The following is a 19988-nucleotide window of genomic DNA, read 5'->3' on the forward strand; positions in this document are numbered from 1 at the left end:
GAAGTTCTGAGTTTAGTTTCACTTTTAGGCAGGGCCGGTTCTAGGTTTTACGCTGCCTGAAGCAAACTTTGGAGGATGCACCTATCAGATATCACTGCTACTGATCAAGTGCAGTGATTGGCCCAATAACAATTCCATTGTCCCGCCCAGGAGACCATCAGATCCAAGTTAGCAAAAGTAGCAGTGGGCAGCTGTGATTGGACGGTCTGGTTCAGGCACCCACTGGTCGGGGCAGGAACCAACAGTGGAATGAGGGTGGGGATTTGGGGATTGCATGGATGTGGTGGGGTAGTATGTGTGCCAGGAAGGCGGGCAAGAGAGCGGAAGCAGGTGCCAGGTGGCCCAAACTGTTTGCCCAAACACCGCCCCTAGATTTTGCCACCTGAATCATGTGATTCAGGTGGCTTCATGGTAAGTCCCCCCCTGCTTTTAGCAAACTCTAATAAGACAAACTGTCAGGTCATTCTCCAAGACTTTATCTATAGATATAATATGATGCTTACTTCTGAGCTGGAGAATTAGGCACAACTTCATGAACGTAAATTCCACTTGTAACATCTGGAAAATCTGGATTTTTCAGCTTTAGCTCTTCAACAAGTCTAGAACCAAAGGAGATAAACATTAGCATGTCATGTTTAAACTGTATATATAGTGTAATAGGCATATATTCCATATTTATCTTAGATTAACCTCTTTAGGACTGTGCGGCTTTGGGCTCTAGTCAAAGATATCCGAGGTGACAAATGAAATCTGACTTTACTTACCTGGGGTTTCGTCCAGCCCCTAGAAGTCATTTGTGTCCCTCGCTGCGGCTCTGGTCTTCTCCTGGGTACCCGCTGGCAGCCATTGGTTGTCAGCGTCTTCTGTGCATGTTTGGGTGTACGCCCACCCCGCACGCAAAAGCATCACTGGGAGTGCACTGCCCCGTCCACAGAAGGTAAGTGAAGCTAGATTTAATTTGTCATCTCGGATATCCTTAACCAGAGGGTATCCTTTTTTTTATTTGCACTCGGCCCCTTACCCTGTGATCACTGTGAGCCAATCACAATGATCACATGGATCTCATCTTTCATTAGAGCAGCAGTTTGTGTAAATGAGTTCAGGAGCTGGTGTAGGCAAATCTTCACCATGTCAGACTTGAGCAACCACAAGTCTGGTGTAGCTTTACCTGTGCAGATGGTTAAACAGTGGATATCTATTTCAGTCGTGCTCCTCAACCTGTGGTAAGCAGATTTCCTTAGTCAGCTCGGAGTAGGACAAGAAACACCTGTTTACAGCAGTCCAGCAATTTATACCCCAAGCTCTCCCAATACTGGCCTGGAGAAGAAACACTTTGGATCTCTCATCAGCATAGAACCACACCCCAATGTAGGTTTTCTCCTGTGTACTACAATTTTCAACTACATCCCAATACATACTGATGTTTAAAGGACATCAATTAACATGTTTTTTTTTTTTTTACTGAGATGGGAATAGCTTGTCTAGGTGCTCCTAAGTACTGCTGTATACCCCCCCCCCCCCCCCCCTGTTTATCTCTTCCTTTCATGTTATCAAATTCCTTTCAAAATTCACTGAGGCAGGATGTGGGACCAGGGCACCCAACCAGTGAATCATGAGGGGAGGGGGGAATCCCTTTCCCTACATCTGTTAACCCTGTGTGTACTTTATATCTTTAGCAGATGACAGGTTTCACTAGCTTAGGGATGCTGAGCAGAGCTTTAAAATGAAAATCGGCACCTACTTCAGGCTTCCTCCAGCCCCCCATAGCCTACAAGGTCCCTCAGCGTCCTCCGGGTCCCCTGCTGTCAGGTGACCCCGTTATCCTGGCGACTTCGGGCAGTCGTGCGCAACTACGCATGGACGACACTTCTGGGCACCCAGCTCGATCACGCGCGCATTGCTGTAAGCCTCCTGCGCATGTTGAAAAAACTGAACTGCTCATGCGCATGAGGCTTACATCGACGTGCGCACGATCAAGCCGGGTGCGCACGTGAGCCACACGTGCAGTTGCACATTATTTCGGCCATCAGGGACGGCTGTCTGCAGAGAATACAGTAATGCAGGGCTAGCAGGAGGAAAAGTATTTGTGTGCAGCATAAGTAAACATTCTATAACTGTGTGTGAAACCTAATACCAAAGCAGGATTTTAATACTAAAGTTTTGGGGGTTTTCTACTGTCAAAGAAAAATACTCTGTATTCTTCCGAGATATGCAGAGACCAGCACTGGCTGTATTGTCACATTTCTCAGGAAGTACAGACTCCCCTTTGCTAATGAATCCTTCCAAGGCAGCTAAAACCTACACACAATGAAAAACCGCTTTTTCCTCTGATTTTTAACATGAAAAGTAGGAAAATGCTTACAGAGCTACTTGGACATAATTTTGGGTACATTGTAATTTTAGAACACTTGGTTACTGATAGTTGTCCTTTGATTGTTATCTATTCAAAAATTGGCCTAATGCTGGGCATACACGGTGCAAATCTGCGCCGGAATTGAGCCGCTGGCTCAATGCCGGCGCATCCCGCTCGTCCGCGCAGGCATCGATTCCCGCTCGTCCCCGCGGGCAGATCCTTATCAACCGCTCATTTCCTCCATTGTCCGCCCGCGGGGATCGGACAGGTTGAATATTATCAATTGAGCCATGAGCGGCTCGACTGATAACTATCGCGCCGTGTATGCTCAGCATTAGTTGTTGCAGGGAGTCCACCTGAGGTATGTGGACAGATGTAAATAGTTCTTTGCACTCCATAAAGGGCTGGGTAGCATGATAATGCTGCTACCTAAGTAAAGGAGATAAGTAGCAAATTGTGCCTTTCAGTAACATAAATACATGACCCAAATAGCAAATGAGGCCCTATAAAAGTTAACAATACAATAACAAAAAGATCAGAACCAAAAATCTGCCTCTGTACTCTTTCCTAAACATTCACTCTTCTAGCGTGTAGACGGGCTTTTGCCAGAAATGTTTTTTTGTAAAGATTTCAAACACTGCGGCTCGAAGCGCTCCAAGTCAGGCAATAAAAACTCATTTTTGGCATGCGGACAATTTCCTCTTCTGCACTTACGTGGGAGTTATGGTCAGCATCTTTATCCCGATGAAACGCTTCTTCCCATCTGAAGAAACAAACAAAGACGGCATTTTTGGGAATATTAGCATCAGACCACATAAGAATAAATACAAGAAAGAGATTTTATTAAAAAAAAAAAATTAACTTTTTCCAGATCTGTTGTCTGCAGTGTAGACATCGTGTAAACAAACTGAGGGATAAATCAGAAATGTCACAGTGTGTACACTGCAAACTTCACACTGAAGGAAAGTATACAGAATCTTCACATGTTGTATAACGCTGTTCATAAATATTTGTGTTTGTGTAGGTTTTCTCTATATATTTAATGCTATTGAAAGACTTGTGTTTAGAATAAACTATAGATCTTCATGGACTACAGCATGAAAGCAAGAAGGGTTTTTTTTTGTTACTTGTAAAGAGAACACGGGCGGCAAAACATGCAAAGAAGAGATACTCACCTAGGTCTAATACTGTGTCTGCCTCGCCACTACAGCCACTGTCCGGGACCCTCCTGAAGATTGCGTCTGTGGTCCCCATCAAACACAAATGCGTCCGAAGCACGGAGACGCTCAATGAATGGGCAACTCCGGTTTACTGCACTGGCATGGCCGTCCTTGTGCAAGTGCAGTAAGGACACGCATTTGCATAAAGAGGAGCGCAGTCGCAATTAGAAATCCGACAAGCTCTTGTCAGATTTTCTTCAGTGGTCCACTCAGTGGCATAGCTAAGGAGCTATTGGCCCCCGGTGCAAGTTTTACATGGGCCCCCCCCCCAAGCACTCTATACATAACTATTGATATGGCGCACCAAAACCTGATTAGGACAACAACAGTGTCAGAGGTGCAAGTAGCGGATGGGAAACTGTGTGTTAATGATTACTACTATTCAAAGCATCAATAGAAGTGATTATTACCAACACAGGGCCAATAGAGAGCTAATATTGTGCTTGAGGGAGGGCCCCTCTGACCCAAGGGCCCGATGCAGTCGCTACCTCTGCAACCCCTATTGCTACGCCACTGGGTCCACTCAAGGCAACGGTGGGGGCCAAGGTGTGTGGGAAGCTTCTCCAGGATCCCTCTTAGGCAAGTATCTGTCTCTTTTTTTCTCTAAACCACCTAGGGTACACTTTTTAAAGTGTATCTGAGACGTAAAAAAAATGTATAAAATACCTGGGGCTTCCTCCAGCCCCCTCCAGGCTGATCGCTGCCTCGCCGTCCTCCTCCGCTGCCTGGACCACCTGCAATTTGTCTCCGAAAATCCCTCATTCAGTGCCAGTCGGCATAGGTGCAGCACACACTCCCCCATCACGCACCCGTCCCTGGGAGCATTCTGTACCTCTGCAGTAGTACTATGCAGTCACAGAATGCTCTCAGCGATGCGGGCATGCGTGCGGCTAGGCTGCGCATACGCGGAATGCCCCAGATCGTAGGACTTCCGGGCCAAATTACGGACAATCTAGGCGACGAAGGAGGACGGGGAGGGAGCGATCAGCCTGGAGGGGTCTGAAGGAAGCCCCAGGTATTTATATTTTTTTACTTCTCAGGTTTACTTTAGCTCCAGCTGCTTTTGTTGGCCCAAGTGAGTGAGCTACTCTGCAGCTCCATCGCTGAATACACATGTGAGGGATGCCAGGAGAGTCTGTTATTATTGGGAGTTATCGAGTTTACTTTTTCTTCATGATTTTTTTTCTTCACACTTCTTCCACTTCTATGTTGTGTTATTTATTTTACCTTCTAATGGATTATTTCCCAATAGTGCCTTTTCAGGCCGTGTTCCCACTTGAGCTGAGAATGGCCATTTTTTTGTCCGTTCTATGCTCATTGTAAAACTGACAGTGAACGGCTCCTATTTTATACATGAGAGCCGTTCACACTTGTCAGCCTGCAATGTATCTGTTTAATCAGTTGGGTTAAAGTGAACCTCCAGACTAAAAATCTACTCAGCAGAACTGAAAAGGCTTGGCATTTCTTTCACAGTTTCACAGCATCAGAACTGTTTTTCTTACCCAAGCCTCATTTTTAGCTGCACAGAAGAAAACTGCCCGGGGATTTTTCCCCTGATGCTGTGCAAAGCATGATGGGATTCCTGATGTTGTTGTTCTCCTTCTGCTGTTTTGGTGCAATTTTTTTTATTTAATTTGAATTTGAGATTTGAAGCCAAGTGCGCGCAGCTGGAAGGGGTGATCAGGACACAGGACAGTTGGAACTGTGTCTTATGATCCCTGTCCCCTCCATTCAACCAAAAAGATGACTGCCCCCATGAAAAAAAGATGGCTGCCCCCATGACAAAGATGGCAGCCCCCATGAAATCACAAATATTTGCCTGTTCTTTTAAAAAAGGGTGGGTAACGGAGATTATATTACCTATCTATTTTTATTAACACAACTATTGTAACTTAATGACAGTATGTTTGTTTAGGCTGAAGTTCACCTTTAAACGTACTGCACTTCTGTGCAGTCCACAATAATCCCGGAAGGGCCTGTGTTCCCCCATATAGCCAATGGGGCAATACGCGCATCTGACCTGGGCCACAGTCAACCATCGGAGAGGACATTACACTGTCCACTCTGGCTGGCCACACGTGATCTGTCACAAGTGGGAACCGAGCCTCAAGGTGCCTGGGGCATTCTCACACGTTTGCCTCAGGCAGCAAAAAGTCTAGAACCGGACCTGCTGAGAATGTAAACATGAGAGCTGCCACCAGGGCCGGGCCGAGGCATAGGCTGGAGAGGCTCCAGACTCAGGGCGCAGTGTAGGAGGGGGCGCACAATTCATTCAGCTGTCATTCCTAAAAAGGGGATAGATAGCAGTGACTGCAAGCCAGATAACTAGATATTAAGGTGTAGGGGAGGTTGTGGGCCCTGTGGCCCTCTTAGTCTAATAGCAATCAGTGTGTGACAGCTGAGGTGGCAGGGATGGAGGGGTGCACTTTGGTGTCTCAGCCTTGGGTGCTGGAGGACCTTGTCCCTGCTCTGGCTGCCACATTTACATCCTCATACGGTTTGGTTAGAGGTTTCCTCAGAAGCAGAAGCCTTCCTCTTTACCTTTCAATTTTTTGTCCTGCGAGTCATTCATGAATTTTGAAATGCGATCAGCTGGAATGGCGAAAGAGATCCCCGCTGCTACCTTCAGCGTGTTAATGCCAATCACTTCTCCATCCTGCAAGAGGTAGAAAGGCACAATGACATCTATACGTACGTGAGCGCCAACAATCTATATCAGCATTCAGTCCACAAACACTGCCTTGTATTAAAAGACTTCAAATAAAGTAAGCATGTGAGTTTCTTTAAAGAGGAAATGTAACCAAGGATTGTACAGTACTTTATTCAAATCAGTAGCTGATACCCCCTTTCCATGAGAAAGTTTTACCTTTTCACAAATTGATCATCAGGGGTGTCTGTATGGTTGATATTGTAATGAAAGCCCTCCCACTGTGTGATGCCATGACCATGGTCCTGACAGTTCGCTGTCTGTGAACCTCATTGCATTGTGAGAAATAATGGCGGTTTCCAACTGCCAAGCAAGCAGTAACTCCCTCTGTGCATAGAAATCTCAGTAGCAAACATTCTGTACAGATCACGTGGCAGAACTAAAGATGTCACTGCCAGTGACACATACATTTAGAAGGTAAATCAGAGCGAGGGAAGATTTTACAATGGGCAAACATGAACTAAATAATCAATAAATGAATAATAATGAAGATAAGCAATTTTATTCATTGTTATTTTCACTACAGTTCCTCTTTAAAGAGAACCCGGTTCTTCCTGGGTCACGGCTTGGCTTACGATTGGAGGAAGCTAGCAGAGGTGGGGAGCGGCGGGGGGGACCAGAGACTGCTGGTACAATACCGACGGAATCCCGAAGAATCGCCGCACACACCCGCCATCACCTCCTGGGATCCTCCTGACATAGACTCTGCCGTCTCTATGACGGCAGAGTCATGTGAGCCAGTCAGGAGCCGCTTTCATTGGCTCCTGACCGTGTCTATCAATGTAAGCCAATGGGAGCGGCGGATGCGCACTGCGGGCGGTGATTGGAATCTACGCCCTGCCAGCCAGGAGCCCACCAAAACAGGGCATAGATTTCAATCACCGTGGTCCTAAAGTAGTTAAATCTGTCACCTGAAACAACTGTTTGTATTGGCAGTTTTGTAATGGTATCTCTGCTGGCATAGTTACCAATATAGATACTCAGGGCCGGATTTTTACTTTCCAGTGCCCCAGGTCCGCTGCCACCAACTGTGCCCCCCTCCCCCCAATTCTGTCCAACTCTGACTAGTGATCACTGGTTTGAATGGGCACCCCTCTGTTTTGCTGCTTTTCTCCCTGTTCAACAAAAGAAGCAGTGCATGCTCTGTTCACTCCATGTCATTTTGCACTCCAGCCTGGATGAACAGCAGCCGATAGTGTTCTGGGCTTGCATACTTCAGAAATGATGCTCATGTATGAGCAGCACTTGTCAAGTACATATACCCATAACACTCCCAGTACATCCGTACAGGAGCGCCAAATTACAAGGAGCCCGAGTGAACAGAGCTGCTTCTTTGACCTCTGTGCCACTTGCTGCAGTCAGAGCCACAAACAGGGGGCAGTGCAGCGCAAAGGAGAGAAGCCCATCCAAACCATAGAACAAGTAATTAGAAGGATCCTAAACTACACACACAGGCATAGATGTAGTGTAATGCTAGGTACACATGATGCAATTTTCTGACAGATTTACTGTCAGATTGATTATTTCCATGATGTCTGATCTGATTTCTGATCAATTTGCCGTTCACTTCTATGAAAAATCATTCAGAAAATCGATCAGAAAGCATATTGGAGATGTTGGAAATGGTCAATCTGACAGTAAATCTGTCAGAAAATGGCATTGTGTGTACCTAGTATAAGCTCAGGTGTACTTTACACAGAGGCAATTTAGCACTTAGGGCAAGTTAAGACAGACCTTAAAATCCATCAGCAGAAAGTTTTGAAGTTTTTTAACAGAATGATACCATTTATTGGCTAACCAAAAGAAAAACAGTGAGCCTTTGGCTAATAAGCCATCTTCAGATTTGTTCCTGTATACAAGATGTTAGGGAACACAGCTATATATATATATATATACAGTCAGCAGGAGATGCATAGGTTGTTTTGTAAATATAAATAAATGTTATACAGTTGTCATTCTTTCAAAACATCCTGCTTTCACTGATGGCTAACACAGTACAATGTTTTGCTGCAACTAAAAAAAAGTCAGGAAAGAGTTAAACTGTAACACAAAGAATGTTGCTTGTCATTTCTTAAAGAGACACTGAAGCGAAAAAAACATATATAATATAATTAATTCGCTTCAGTGTCTCTTTAAAGAAAACCTGAATTGAAAATTAAAAGTCAAAATAAGCATACACAAGTCATACTTACCTTCCATGTAGTCTACTCCTCAACCTCTTTCTCCTCTACCGCGTCCTGTTCATCCACTGTAATCAATGGAATTCTCCGTCCTCCATTTTGAAAATGGCCATTACCCCATAACAGCTTTCTGGTCAGCACACTGTTAAACTGTAACATCGCCCACTTGAGCCATATTTGTATGTCCCCTCCCATTTGTATGTCCCCTCTCATCATACAGAGAACAGAATCATCAGGTGACAGCAGATGCTAACTGTCATCACACACACTGCACAAGTGAGAGAGATGCAAGGATCTCTGGAATTCATGCAGACCAGAGCAAAGCAGGAAAGCCGATTTACTTTTACATGTGACCTCTTATGTCTCCAAGTCCTGTGCCCTTCTGATTTTTACCGCCCTAGGCCATGGCCTTTGTGGCCTTCCCAGAATTCCAGTCCTGTAGATACTTACCAAATTTACCAAAGGTCCTCCAGAATTTCCATACTGTAAAACACCAAACACATAATCACTATACAGATGATTAGGCCGTGCACAGTACAAACACATTCAGTTGTACACAGCACTCACAAGCAAAAATAATATTTATTAACCGGAGTAATGAAAGCAAAAAGCAGATCAAACTCTTGGAACTTGAACTATACTGAGATAAATATGGAGGCTGCCATTGGTGACAAACTTTGAGCGATTTGGTTTCTTGGCTGTCCTGCTGATCGGCTGCTCTTCAGCTGGATGTAACTGATGCAGAGAGAATAAGCATTGGGTGTTTGCCTTCTCTCCTGCTTCAAAAATTGCATCTTTATTCCAGGTTTATGTAAAAGCACTGAAGCCAAAAAGATCAGCGTGGCGGCCAGGACTTATATGTGAGTATCATCATCATGAGTGTGTAAAGGAAGGGTGGAGGCTTCAGCACTTGAAAGGGAGAGGCTGAACATGGGAGAGGGAAGCTCTTCCTTTCCATATACAAAAACTTCTTCCCCCTTCCATGTGCTGCAGCTTTCCTCTTTCATGTGCAGCCTCTCCCTTCTATGTGCAGCAGCCCCCTTCTTTGTGCTGCACCCCTCACCTCTTCCATGTGCAGCAGCATCTCTCTTCTAAGTGCTGCATTCCCCTTCTATATGCTGCACTCACCACTCTTCAAAGTGCAGCAGCCCCCCTTCAATGTGCTGCACCCACCCACCTCTTCCATATGCAGCAGCCCCCCTTCTATGTACTGCACCCACCCCTTCCATGTACAACTCTTTTCCATTTATGCACCCCCCTCCTATGTGCTGCTGCACCTGCCTCTCCTATGTGCAGCCCCTTTAAAGTGCTGTAGCCCTCCTCCCCTTTCAAAGTGCTGTAGTCCTCCCCCACCCCCCCATCTTTCATGATGTGAAGTGGCCCATTTAAGCATAGTAGCCCCTTCACATTTCATGTAAAGCAGGTTTCTGTTGCCATGTGAATCAACCTTTTGTCGTCTATGTGTTGTCCCATTCTATATACAGCCCTTCCTCATTTCATGTGTAGCGTTTTTAAATAAATGGTGAGAGTGGCCTGTCCACAAAGCGGTGCAGTGCCCAGCAATGATTGGGGAGATGCACATACACTAATCCCTATTCATTTCAGTGGAGCCTGTTGTGGTTTGTGATGTGCAGAAGTCAGTGGTCCTCTGGACATCATTGCCGCAGATAGACTATGCACAATGCTATCACCAAGGCCAGATTTATACCTTTTCCACCCCCAGGTCAAGTATGTTAGGGCTCCCCTTCCATGTGTGCAGCAGTGCCCCTCCCATTCCACGTGTAGCCCCCTCTTCCACATGTAACATCTATGTATTGCAGCTCCTCTCTTTCATGTACAACTCCCTGGGACGTCGGCTTTTATATGTAGCAACCCATTTCATGTTCAAGTGCCGCCTTAGGCTGCAACTGCCCAATGCCCGGGCCTTTGAGGCCTTTCCAGAAATCCGGCCCTGGCTATGTTAAGCTGAAAGATTGCTTTTCCCAGTCCTTCAGCTGAAAAACGAGCCTCAGTAACTTGCTGAACAGTGAGCAATGGCAGCCCCCGAGCTTGCAAACGTTAACAAGTTTAAATGGCAGCTCTCATTTTTCCACGGTACTTTCATTCCCAGCAAAAAGTTGATTGCTCCAGACTTCTCTAATTAATGACTAATATGTGTGGATTCCTCATGTAAACCCATCCAGATTTTTTTTTGCTGGAGTCAGCAGATGCTCCACAGAGTCCCTCTCCCAGTAGACCTGCCATACTGTACTGAGCAATGTAGAGAACCTTCTTGTTAAAATGATTCATCTAAAGGAGATATGGTTTGCTATATACAAAAAAAAACAAGTTGTGTCTGCAAATGCCAAAACAAATGGCTTCCTTATGTGACTACATAAGAATAGAATACTCTATGGACAGCCATATTCATCATTGCTCCAAGGGTTGTGCTGATATATTCCTTCTTTATAGAGAGAGCTTATGTTGAACTGGGCACTACTTACCTTCCTAATACCTAACACTAAGGCCCCGTTCACACTTGCGGTTTTGTCAAAACCGCACCGGATGTCCGGACCGCACCGTAGCCGGACCGGACCTGATCCGTACGGTTCCTATCCGGATCCGGTCCGGATCCGGTCCGTTTGCATCCGGTTTCCGTGCGGTGTGAACACGGTTGCGGTCCGGATCCGGTTTCTTAAGGAGATAACATCCTGTAAATACCTGGGGTCTGGGAGGTCAGCAGAAGGGTCTGGGGTCATTGTTGGAGACAGGTGGACGTGTGGAGACCATCCGTGGATACAGAGACTGCAGTTGGGACCATGGATCCAGGCATTTTTTACTCGTAAACCTGGGAATTCTCTCCTTCCTGTTGTTCGCCTCCTCGTTATCAGACATCAGACATGTTGCTGCCAAAAAGAGCTCCAGCATGAAATCGCTGCTGCCCCACTCTTTGAACGCTGGGCCCATGTGGTCCCCATCCAAAATGCATAGGAAGTGGGGTAGAACGTCCGGTTTTTGTAGCCAGTGTGTTGTGCGCTCTCCGGCTCTCATTGCTTTGTATTGGCCGGATGGTGCAGTCCGGCTCCGCTCCGGATACGGCTGCCGGAGGAGCCGGACCAAAAAACAGCGCATGTTGGAACGGACGCCGGAGTCCGGATCCGGTCCGGATCCGGTCCGGCTCCGGTCCGGCAGAACGGACGCATGTGAACGGACGCATAGGCTTTCATTGCTATTGCCGTGCGTCCGTTCCGTCTGTTCTGCAAGCGGTCCGGCTCCGGCACGGCGATTCCGGACGGCCACCGCTAATGTGAACCGGGCCTAACCTCTCCCAATGGGTAATTTCCCAACTAATGTCTAACACCAACTCCCAACCTAATGCCTAACACTAACCATCCTCCTTATCCCTAACACTAAACCCTCACCTAATGCCTAACACTAACCGTCCTCCTAATCCCTAACACTAACCGTCCTCCTAATCCCTAACACTAACTGTCCTCCTAATGCCTAAATGTGCCCATTAACGGTATAATTTGTTCACTAAATGCGATCTTTCGATGCAATTTGAATGATCAAAACTAATCTGAAGGTAACTATCGATTGTTCACATTTACTGAACGATTCTTTCTTCAAATGCGATCATAAAATCCAACTTTCACATCGATTTTATCCTATTAAGAAATCGACCAAAGAATTGTTTCTTATCAATTGCCTTTATAAACCACAAATTTTATATACAATTTGATCATTCAGATCACATTGAAAGATTGCATTTGGTGAAATAATTGTACCGTTAATGGGCACCTTAACACTTTCCTCTTCTCTTTGTGCCTAACATCAAGCCCTCTCCTAATGTCTTACATCAAGCCCTCTCCTAATGTCTTACACCAACCCCCATCCAAATGCCTAACACTAACCGTCCTTCTAATGCCTAACAGTAACCGTCCTCCTAATCCCTAACATTAAAGATGGCCCACACTATGCAATTTGCCTGTACAATTTTTATACAATCTTACCAGCATCCATGTAGTATAACAGCAATAGATTCACTGTGACTTGTATATACTTTTCAGTTAGTCTCTTATACTACTTGAAAGTGGTAAACTTGGTGATTGATTGTACAGTCAGATTGTATGGTGTGTGGCCACCTTAACCCTCCTGACTTCCGATGTAGTTGTACAGATCAGCTACTCACAATGAAACAACAAGTTGTTTGGCTATTATTATTAATAGCCGATAGGCTAGTATTGCCTAAAAGCAGTATCAACGGTACCAGCAGACTGGCTCCTATTGCTACTAGCCGATTGACTACTGTTAGCCAATTGGCTAATAACGGGCTTCCAAAACACCACCTTGGCGCCGTATATCTGCAATTTAACATTGTGGTCTATAGCACACCTGTCTGGCACCCAATTCAGATGTTCTGCTGTTCATGTTCCAATGCTTTCTCATGCTGTGTGCAAAGTTTGTGTGTTACAATATAGAGGTCTTGAGTTCCAGGACTGTTTTACAAGTAAAAGACTTTGATTCATTAAACTGTTTTTGCAAATGACTAGTAAAATACATTTTTTCCCCTAGCAACTAAAAAAAACCTATTTAAAACATATTTTCCAGCAGGGGCGTAGCAATAGGGGTTGCAGAGGTTGCGACCGCATCGGGGCCCTTGGGCCAGAGGGGCCCCAAAGGGCCCTACCTCAACTACAATATTAGCTCTCTATTGGTTCTGTGCTCATAATAATAACTTCTATAGCTACTTTGAATAGTGGTAATAGGTAAAAAACACTTTCCCCAACCCCTTTTTGCACCTCTGACACTGTAGTTGCCCTTGGCAGGTTTTGGTGCGCCATATCAATTGCTATGTATAGAGTGCTTGGGGGGCCCCAAGTAAAACTTGCATCGGGGCCCACAACTCCTTAGCTACGCCACTGTTTTCCAGATTACCTTAACGTTTATATTACCGGTACTTTCCTTATATAGTTTATTGTAGTTTTTTTAAAGCGACTCCTAGCACCTCTCAAGGGGATGCCTTTAAAGAGACTCCGACCAGTACTGCAAAGATGCATACCTTTCTGTAGCTTGTGCTCTCCTCTTTCATTTGATGCCTGAATCGCCATTCTACACCAAATAATTTCCGTTCAATTTCAATTTAAAAATCGCTGCTGCCATCTTGGCTATGTTATAACTTCCGGGTCACCCCTGTCTTCTCTGTTAGAGAAGTGCATCACTGAATGAAGCAGGAAGAGGAAGTGACACGCATGGCCATTGCAAGAGGCTCCTCCAGAGGGGTCATAACACGACTTTGTTGGAAGTCGTCTGGCTTAAACGCATGCCCATGAGAGGCGCTCGGAGTCCCTTTAAGTTCTTGGTGCTGAAAATGTGTTTTGCAGGTAAGATTAGAAAAGTTTATTGACTTAGCGCCATTCTTTCTTGGCAACTAATGATCTTATGCCATATGCAATTACATTTTTCTCCTGGGTTTTCTCCTAGGTTTTATTTTCACACAGTGGCCTCAATTCACGGAGCATTATCAAACGTTCATCAAACACTTTATCAAACGTTTGATAATTTACCTCATGGGTAAAATCTCATTTTAAATTCACTAAGGTGTTATATATTTATCGAATGTTTTACCGATAAAACGTTCAACAAATATATAACACCTTAGTGAATTCAAAATGAGATTTTACCCATGAGGTAAATTATCAAACGTTTGATAAAGTGTTTGATAAACGTTTGATAATGCTCCGTGAATTGAGGCCCTTGTCGTTAAAACGCCTTTTAAACCCCAAGCAAGCAAGAAAGTACTATAAAATAATTCTGATAGTACTTTTTTGTACTTTTTAAATTGCAAAAAGATTAAAAGGTATTATAAAGAGAATATAAAATAATGATCTCCTAGGTGAAAAAGTTATCTGCATATGGATCACAGCCTTTACTGTGTTATAAAAAAAATGATGCACAGGCAGACTCCACTGCAAGTAAAGAAACTTACGTTAATGATGGCATCAGTCTGCACAAAGTCCATGTCAGAGTCCCTCAGGCCCAGCTCCTTGCCGTCTCTTTGAGCTGTGCTGACTATTCCTGTGGTCACTGTGTTCTGTAAGGCAAACGGACTTCCGATAGCCACCACAAACTCTCCAGGTCTAAGATCTGCAGACTGACCCAATGTCAGAACTGGCAGCTTTTTCTAAAATGGAAGAAGAGTGGAATTATTCTTATACATGAGGACCAGGATACATTAGTGACTGTGTTCAAGCATGTTTACTAGTACTGTATCTGCTCACAGATAAGCTGGTAAACCAATATTCTTTAGCCTGAAATGTGCTTAAAGGGAACCAGAGGCCCCAGGAAAAAGATATCATACATACTTGGGGCTTCCTCCAGCCCCATACGCACGGATCGCTCCCACGCCGCCGTCCTTTGCTGCCTGGATCCGCCGGTACCGGGTCCCGTCATGGCCGCCAGTAGGCTAGTCGGCCGGCAGACGCGGCCAATTGTCCACATCACACAGCGCTCCCTCTATACAAGTACGCATGAGGCTGCCTACTGCGCAGCCTCATGCGTACGGGTATGGAGGGAGCCGCTGTGATGCGGACAATTGGCCGCGTCCCCCGGAAGTGACGGGACCCGGTACCGCCGATCCAGGAAGCGGAGGATGGAGGCGTGGGAGCGATGCAGGCTTATGGGGCTGGAAGAAGCCCCAGGTATGTATAAAAGCTTTTTCTTTTTTTTCCTGTACGTTCCTCTCTGGTTCCCTTTAAAATCAGGAGTTCTCCGATGTTGAGATCATACTGGAGAGCTGCTGAGAAGTTTTATGTGCCAGTCTAAGAATATTCCAGCTCTGTAACGATTGTGGAATCGTCTCCGTGGTCAGCGCACCAGACGTGCGCTGACATGGCGGATTTCCTCCACAAGCGTATAAATTTGCAGGAACCCAGCAGTAGGTGCAATGCACCTGCAGAGGGAAATTCCTGACGGCAGGTGGAGCTGTGGAGTGCAGAGGAACAGCTCCTCTGCTTTACCACACACGCCAGACAGGAATTGTACGAAGGGAAGAACTGTAATCGCAAGAGAAGTGATTGAGAGTGAGCACAGAGACAGATTGTGTGTGTGTGCATAAAACTAGTCGCCAACCCACGACTGTGCACACACCACAGCAGATACAAAGCAGGAACGCGATCGCGAGAGGTGCGATCGCCAAGCGTGACACAAGGTTACAGCTAGGCGGAGCACGAGAGTAGCAAAGGCACAGCAAATAATACAATGAGGAAATATGGAAAATAACAAACGCTAGCTAACCGCGAACACCGCACTCATTCGCAACAGTGCACGCGGTTACGCGCGGTCTCCACATGATAAGCACAATAGAGACAAGCACGCCTAACTAACCATCGACAGACAAACATGAAACAGAGGACGCGAACGCTTGCTTAACGGTTACCTCACCGAGCCTCCAGCAAGCGTCCGTAGCAGACAAGACAGACACACGAAAACAGGGACAACCGAGAGATAGGATCCACAGCACTAGCGAGAAGCGAGTGCGATCCAGGTACAGAGTAGCAGAACAGAAGGATCCAGAGCACTAGCGAAAAGTGGCTAGCGCGATCCCAGAAGACAGAACAGAAGGATCCCCAGCGCTAGCGAAAAGTGGCTAGCGCGATCCCAGGAGACAGAACAGAAGGATCCCCAGCGCTAGCGAAAAGTGGCTAGCGCGATCCCAGGAGACAGAACAGAAGAGATAGCTGGTAGCAACTGCTGCACCAGCTATACTCCAAGAACAGAGATCAGAACCATTTCCTGTCGACCACCGCTGGGACAGGACAACAGCAACAGAACAAACAAACAGATAAACAATCCTCACTGCACTAGGGAAATCTGCCTAGCACAGCTTCCAGGAATTACTCTAAGATAACTTCAACAAGAAGTAGCATGGCTGACACTCTCTAGGAGTGTGTACTACAAACCCTGAAGGAATGACCAGCAAAGGACTGTGGGTAATCCCAACCTTTATACTGCCAGTCATCACAGGAGGCAGGTAGGGGATTTGCATAACGAATGTATGCAAATTCCTCAGCAGCAAACTGCAATACAGACAAAAAGTCTCTCTTAAAGAGACCTGCAGAATGCAGACCTGAACAGTGGTCAAAAAGCTGCCTGTTTACACAGGCAGCTGAGCAGATTCTCACAGTACCCCCCCCCCCCCCCCTTCTAGGGTTGAATTCCAGACGACCCTCAAAAGTGATATCTTCAAACAACTCTAACAGAAGACTCATGAAGGTTGGGACAGCCCGACAAGGTCCAATTCCAGAGTCAGTCCACCCGAAACCGACCTCATCGGAAACAGAAGCCACCGAAACATGCCCATCAGCACTACAAGTCTCAGCGTAACACCCATCAGGACTGTGGATCCCAGAGAAGAAGCCATCGACACCCTCCAGACAATACCCACCACCTTCCAAGGAGCGTCCGAAAATACCAAATCTGCCACAAAACCTGTTCGAAGTGTCTCTTTCAAAACAAAAGCCGCTGTTGATCGTATTCAGGGTACCAAACAAAACTTCTCTCGGAATCTCCCAGAACGCCTTGAAGCTCTGCAGAGATTCCAAGAAGCCAGAAAGCTCACCAGGCTCACATGGAGAGCTACCAAGCACCCCCATGGAACCTATGACAATTCCAGATTCAGAATTAGCAGGACACCCATCAAGATCAGGACTTTCAGGGACCACTTCTGGGCATGCAAGCAGGCAGGCTAAATCAGAACATGTCTCCACCGAGGAAGCATCTGAGTACGCTGGTAACCGAGGCACACTTGGGCTTTCTGGGTCACAGAGCACACTGGGGTACACCAGCACAGGAGAAACCTCAGGACATGTTGGGGAACTGCCAACCTCAGAGTCCGGCACGACAAGACCAAAACCAGTACCGGGCAGAGAATCATCATGAGTGGAGGTCACAGGCACTGGACTTTCAAAAGAAGACTCGGATACAAATTCAGAAATTTCTGTGACAATAATATCATCATTGACTACATATGAGTGAAGCTCCATCAGAGCTGAAAAGGTAGCCAGCAAGGCAGCAATGCCTACGGAAGAGGGTAACACCTCAGAAGGACTTGGGGGGCAGGAGACATCTCCTACAAGTTCTGCACCCTTTGGGAGGAACTCGGAGACCTCCAGAACATCAAACAAGACCTCAGGAACATCATTTTTCAAGTTTTCTAGGAAGGATTCTGAACTATCCATGTTACAGGGCAAAACTGGAACTTTATCTTGTGGACAGGGCAGATGTCCCAAGGAAGGTTCCACCATAAACTGAGATTGAATTTCATAATCATGAGGGGAATGTACAGGCATATTCACTGGACCACACACTGACTCCCTAACTTTAATCTCACTGCACCCAGAATTCTGCGTAGCAGTCAAACTACCTTGCAATTCCAAAACTGCAGAAAAACAGGTGAAAATAGCAGCAATACCTAAATGAGCCTCTAGGGACACTGCAGGAGATATTGTACAAGGCAATATTGACTCATCCAGAGTACTGGGTGGAGAGTCAATACTTTCTTCAGAATCAGACTCGCAAATGTCAATGCGAGTGGACATAATGTCTTTATTCATGATACAGGGCAGGCTCAGAGACATCTTCTCTGGACAGAGCAAAGGTGCTTCAGTATCAGGTTCGCAAACCCAAGGCGCTGTCTCACTCTTGGACTCGGCTAATGATGTCGAATCCGAGGAGTCAGAACGCAAAATTTGTGAATCCAAGATCGCAGTCGATTGCGAAAGTGGACATTTCGAAGACAGGGATTCAGATTTCTCCAGGCTGGATTGCTGGATCTCAGAAATGCCAGCTGACAATGTGCTTTTACAAACATCAACTGAATGAAGTACACGTTGTTCATTCAGAATCATTTTCCACATACAAATAAGCGGACTCACAAAGTCAAATTCACACCCCTTTCCTTTTCTTAAAGGGATACTGTAGGGGGGTCGGTGGAAAATGAGCTGAACTTACCCGGGGCTTCTAATGGTCCCCGCAGACATCCTGTGTTGGCGCAGCCACTCCCCAATGCTCCGGCCCCGCCTCCGGTTCACTTCTGGAATTTCTGACTTTAAAGTCAGAAAACCACTGCGCCTGCGTTGCCGTGTCCTCGCTCCCGCTGATGTCACCAGGAGTGTACTGCGCAGACACAGACCATACTGGGCCTGCGCTGTGCGCTCTTGATGACATCAGTGGGATCGAGGACACGGCAACGCAGGCGCAGTGGTTTTCTGACTTTAAAGTCAGAAATTCCAGAAGTGAACCGGAGGCGGGGCCGGAGCATCGGTGAGTGGCTGCGCCAACACAGGATGTCTGCGGGGGACCATTAGAAGCCCCGGGTACGTTCAGCTCATTTTCCCCCGACCCCCCTACAGTATCCCTTTAAAGGGAAGGTTCAGGGAAACGTTTAAAAAAATAAAAATCCATATCCACTTACCTGGGGCTTCCTCCAGCCCGTGGCAGGCAGGAGGTGCCCTCGCCGCCGCTCCAGAGGCTTCCGGTCGTCTTCGGTGGCCGACCCGACCTGGCCAGGCCGGCTGCCAGGTCGGGCTCTTCTGCGCTCCAAGGACGGGCTCTTCTGCGTCCCACGCGGGCGCACTGACGTCATCGGACGTCCTCCGGGCTGTACTGCGCAGCCGGCCTGGCCAGGTCGCTTCGGCCACCGAAGACGACCGGAAGCCTCTGGAGCTGCGGCGAGGGCATGTGGATTTTTATTTTTTTAAACGTTTCCCTGAACCTTCCCTTTAAGGCAGAAGCAGAACTTATACATGCTCTCAAGACAGACTCACTTCTGGCAATGTAGTACTCACAAAACGACTTTGAATCGTTCTCCAATTCGTACACCAGCGATTCGAGCTGCTTTTTCTGGAACTGGGGCTCCCATTCACACCTGACTAGATCTGAGCATACATACTGAACAATATTAGAAGAAGGAGTTGTGACAACAACATGAGAAACTTTATTAATCACATTACCCTTACTCTTGAAACTGCATAGTTTGGGAATTTTCCCCATAGCAAGATCATAGATGGAGGATCTTAAAGTAGTACTGGGAGAAGAAGATCTGTTTTTACAAGACAAGGGATCCCACATATCATTGACAAAACTGACACACCCACGCCGATCACAATCGGCAGAAACATCTGAGAAACAGGCATCAGATCGCACAGATTCAACCTCCAAACAAACAGAAGAAACTTCCTCAGAATTCACACAGGTGTCCACAAACGAGGCACACTCATTCATCTCAGGTCGCACAGTGCTTAAACTCACTTGCTTTACCCCAGGAAGACAGGAAGGATCATGTGACAATGGTGTCCAAAATGGTTTCCCACACATAAATCACCAGATCCACAATACATTCGTCACATTCACCAGAATCAATCAAAAGATACATAGAGTCGAGACAATCATTCAGGATATCCTCGCTTTTTGCGATATAAAAATCGCAAAAGGCCTTCCAATCCAAATCAAATTCCTCCACCAAGGCCCCAATTTCCCATGAGGCAAAT

At 46.3% G+C, this 19988-nt stretch overlaps 2 protein-coding genes across 9 annotated transcripts in view; one reads left to right on the forward strand and one right to left on the reverse strand.

The window, feature by feature from the left end:
- LOC137563743 (peroxisomal acyl-coenzyme A oxidase 3-like) overlaps window positions 1-19988 on the forward strand; it is a 372185-nt gene that overhangs the window by 190164 nt on the left and 162033 nt on the right. For both annotated transcript variants that reach the window (XR_011030424.1, XM_068276637.1), the window contains exon 18: window positions 9266-9320. Coding sequence is in view for 1 of the 2 variants with exons in the window: in XM_068276637.1 (XP_068132738.1) it covers window positions 9266-9320 (55 nt within the window). In the remaining variant the exon portion in view is untranslated. The remainder of the gene's footprint in view (window positions 1-9265; window positions 9321-19988) is intronic.
- The window catches only part of LOC137563764 (serine protease HTRA3-like), a 116784-nt gene that overhangs the window by 10184 nt on the left and 86612 nt on the right, over window positions 1-19988 (reverse strand). For all 7 annotated transcript variants that reach the window (XR_011030433.1, XM_068276676.1, XM_068276688.1 and 4 more), the window contains 5 exons: window positions 14429-14623; window positions 8911-8943; window positions 6115-6229; window positions 3068-3116; window positions 504-599 (listed from right to left, as the gene is read on the reverse strand). Coding sequence is in view for 6 of the 7 variants with exons in the window: in XM_068276676.1 (XP_068132777.1) it covers window positions 504-599; window positions 3068-3116; window positions 6115-6229; window positions 8911-8943; window positions 14429-14623 (488 nt within the window). In the remaining variant the exon portion in view is untranslated. The remainder of the gene's footprint in view (window positions 1-503; window positions 600-3067; window positions 3117-6114; window positions 6230-8910; window positions 8944-14428; window positions 14624-19988) is intronic.

This window comes from Hyperolius riggenbachi, chromosome 1 (genome assembly GCF_040937935.1).
Source record: "Hyperolius riggenbachi isolate aHypRig1 chromosome 1, aHypRig1.pri, whole genome shotgun sequence".
NCBI lineage: Eukaryota > Metazoa > Chordata > Amphibia > Anura > Hyperoliidae > Hyperolius > Hyperolius riggenbachi.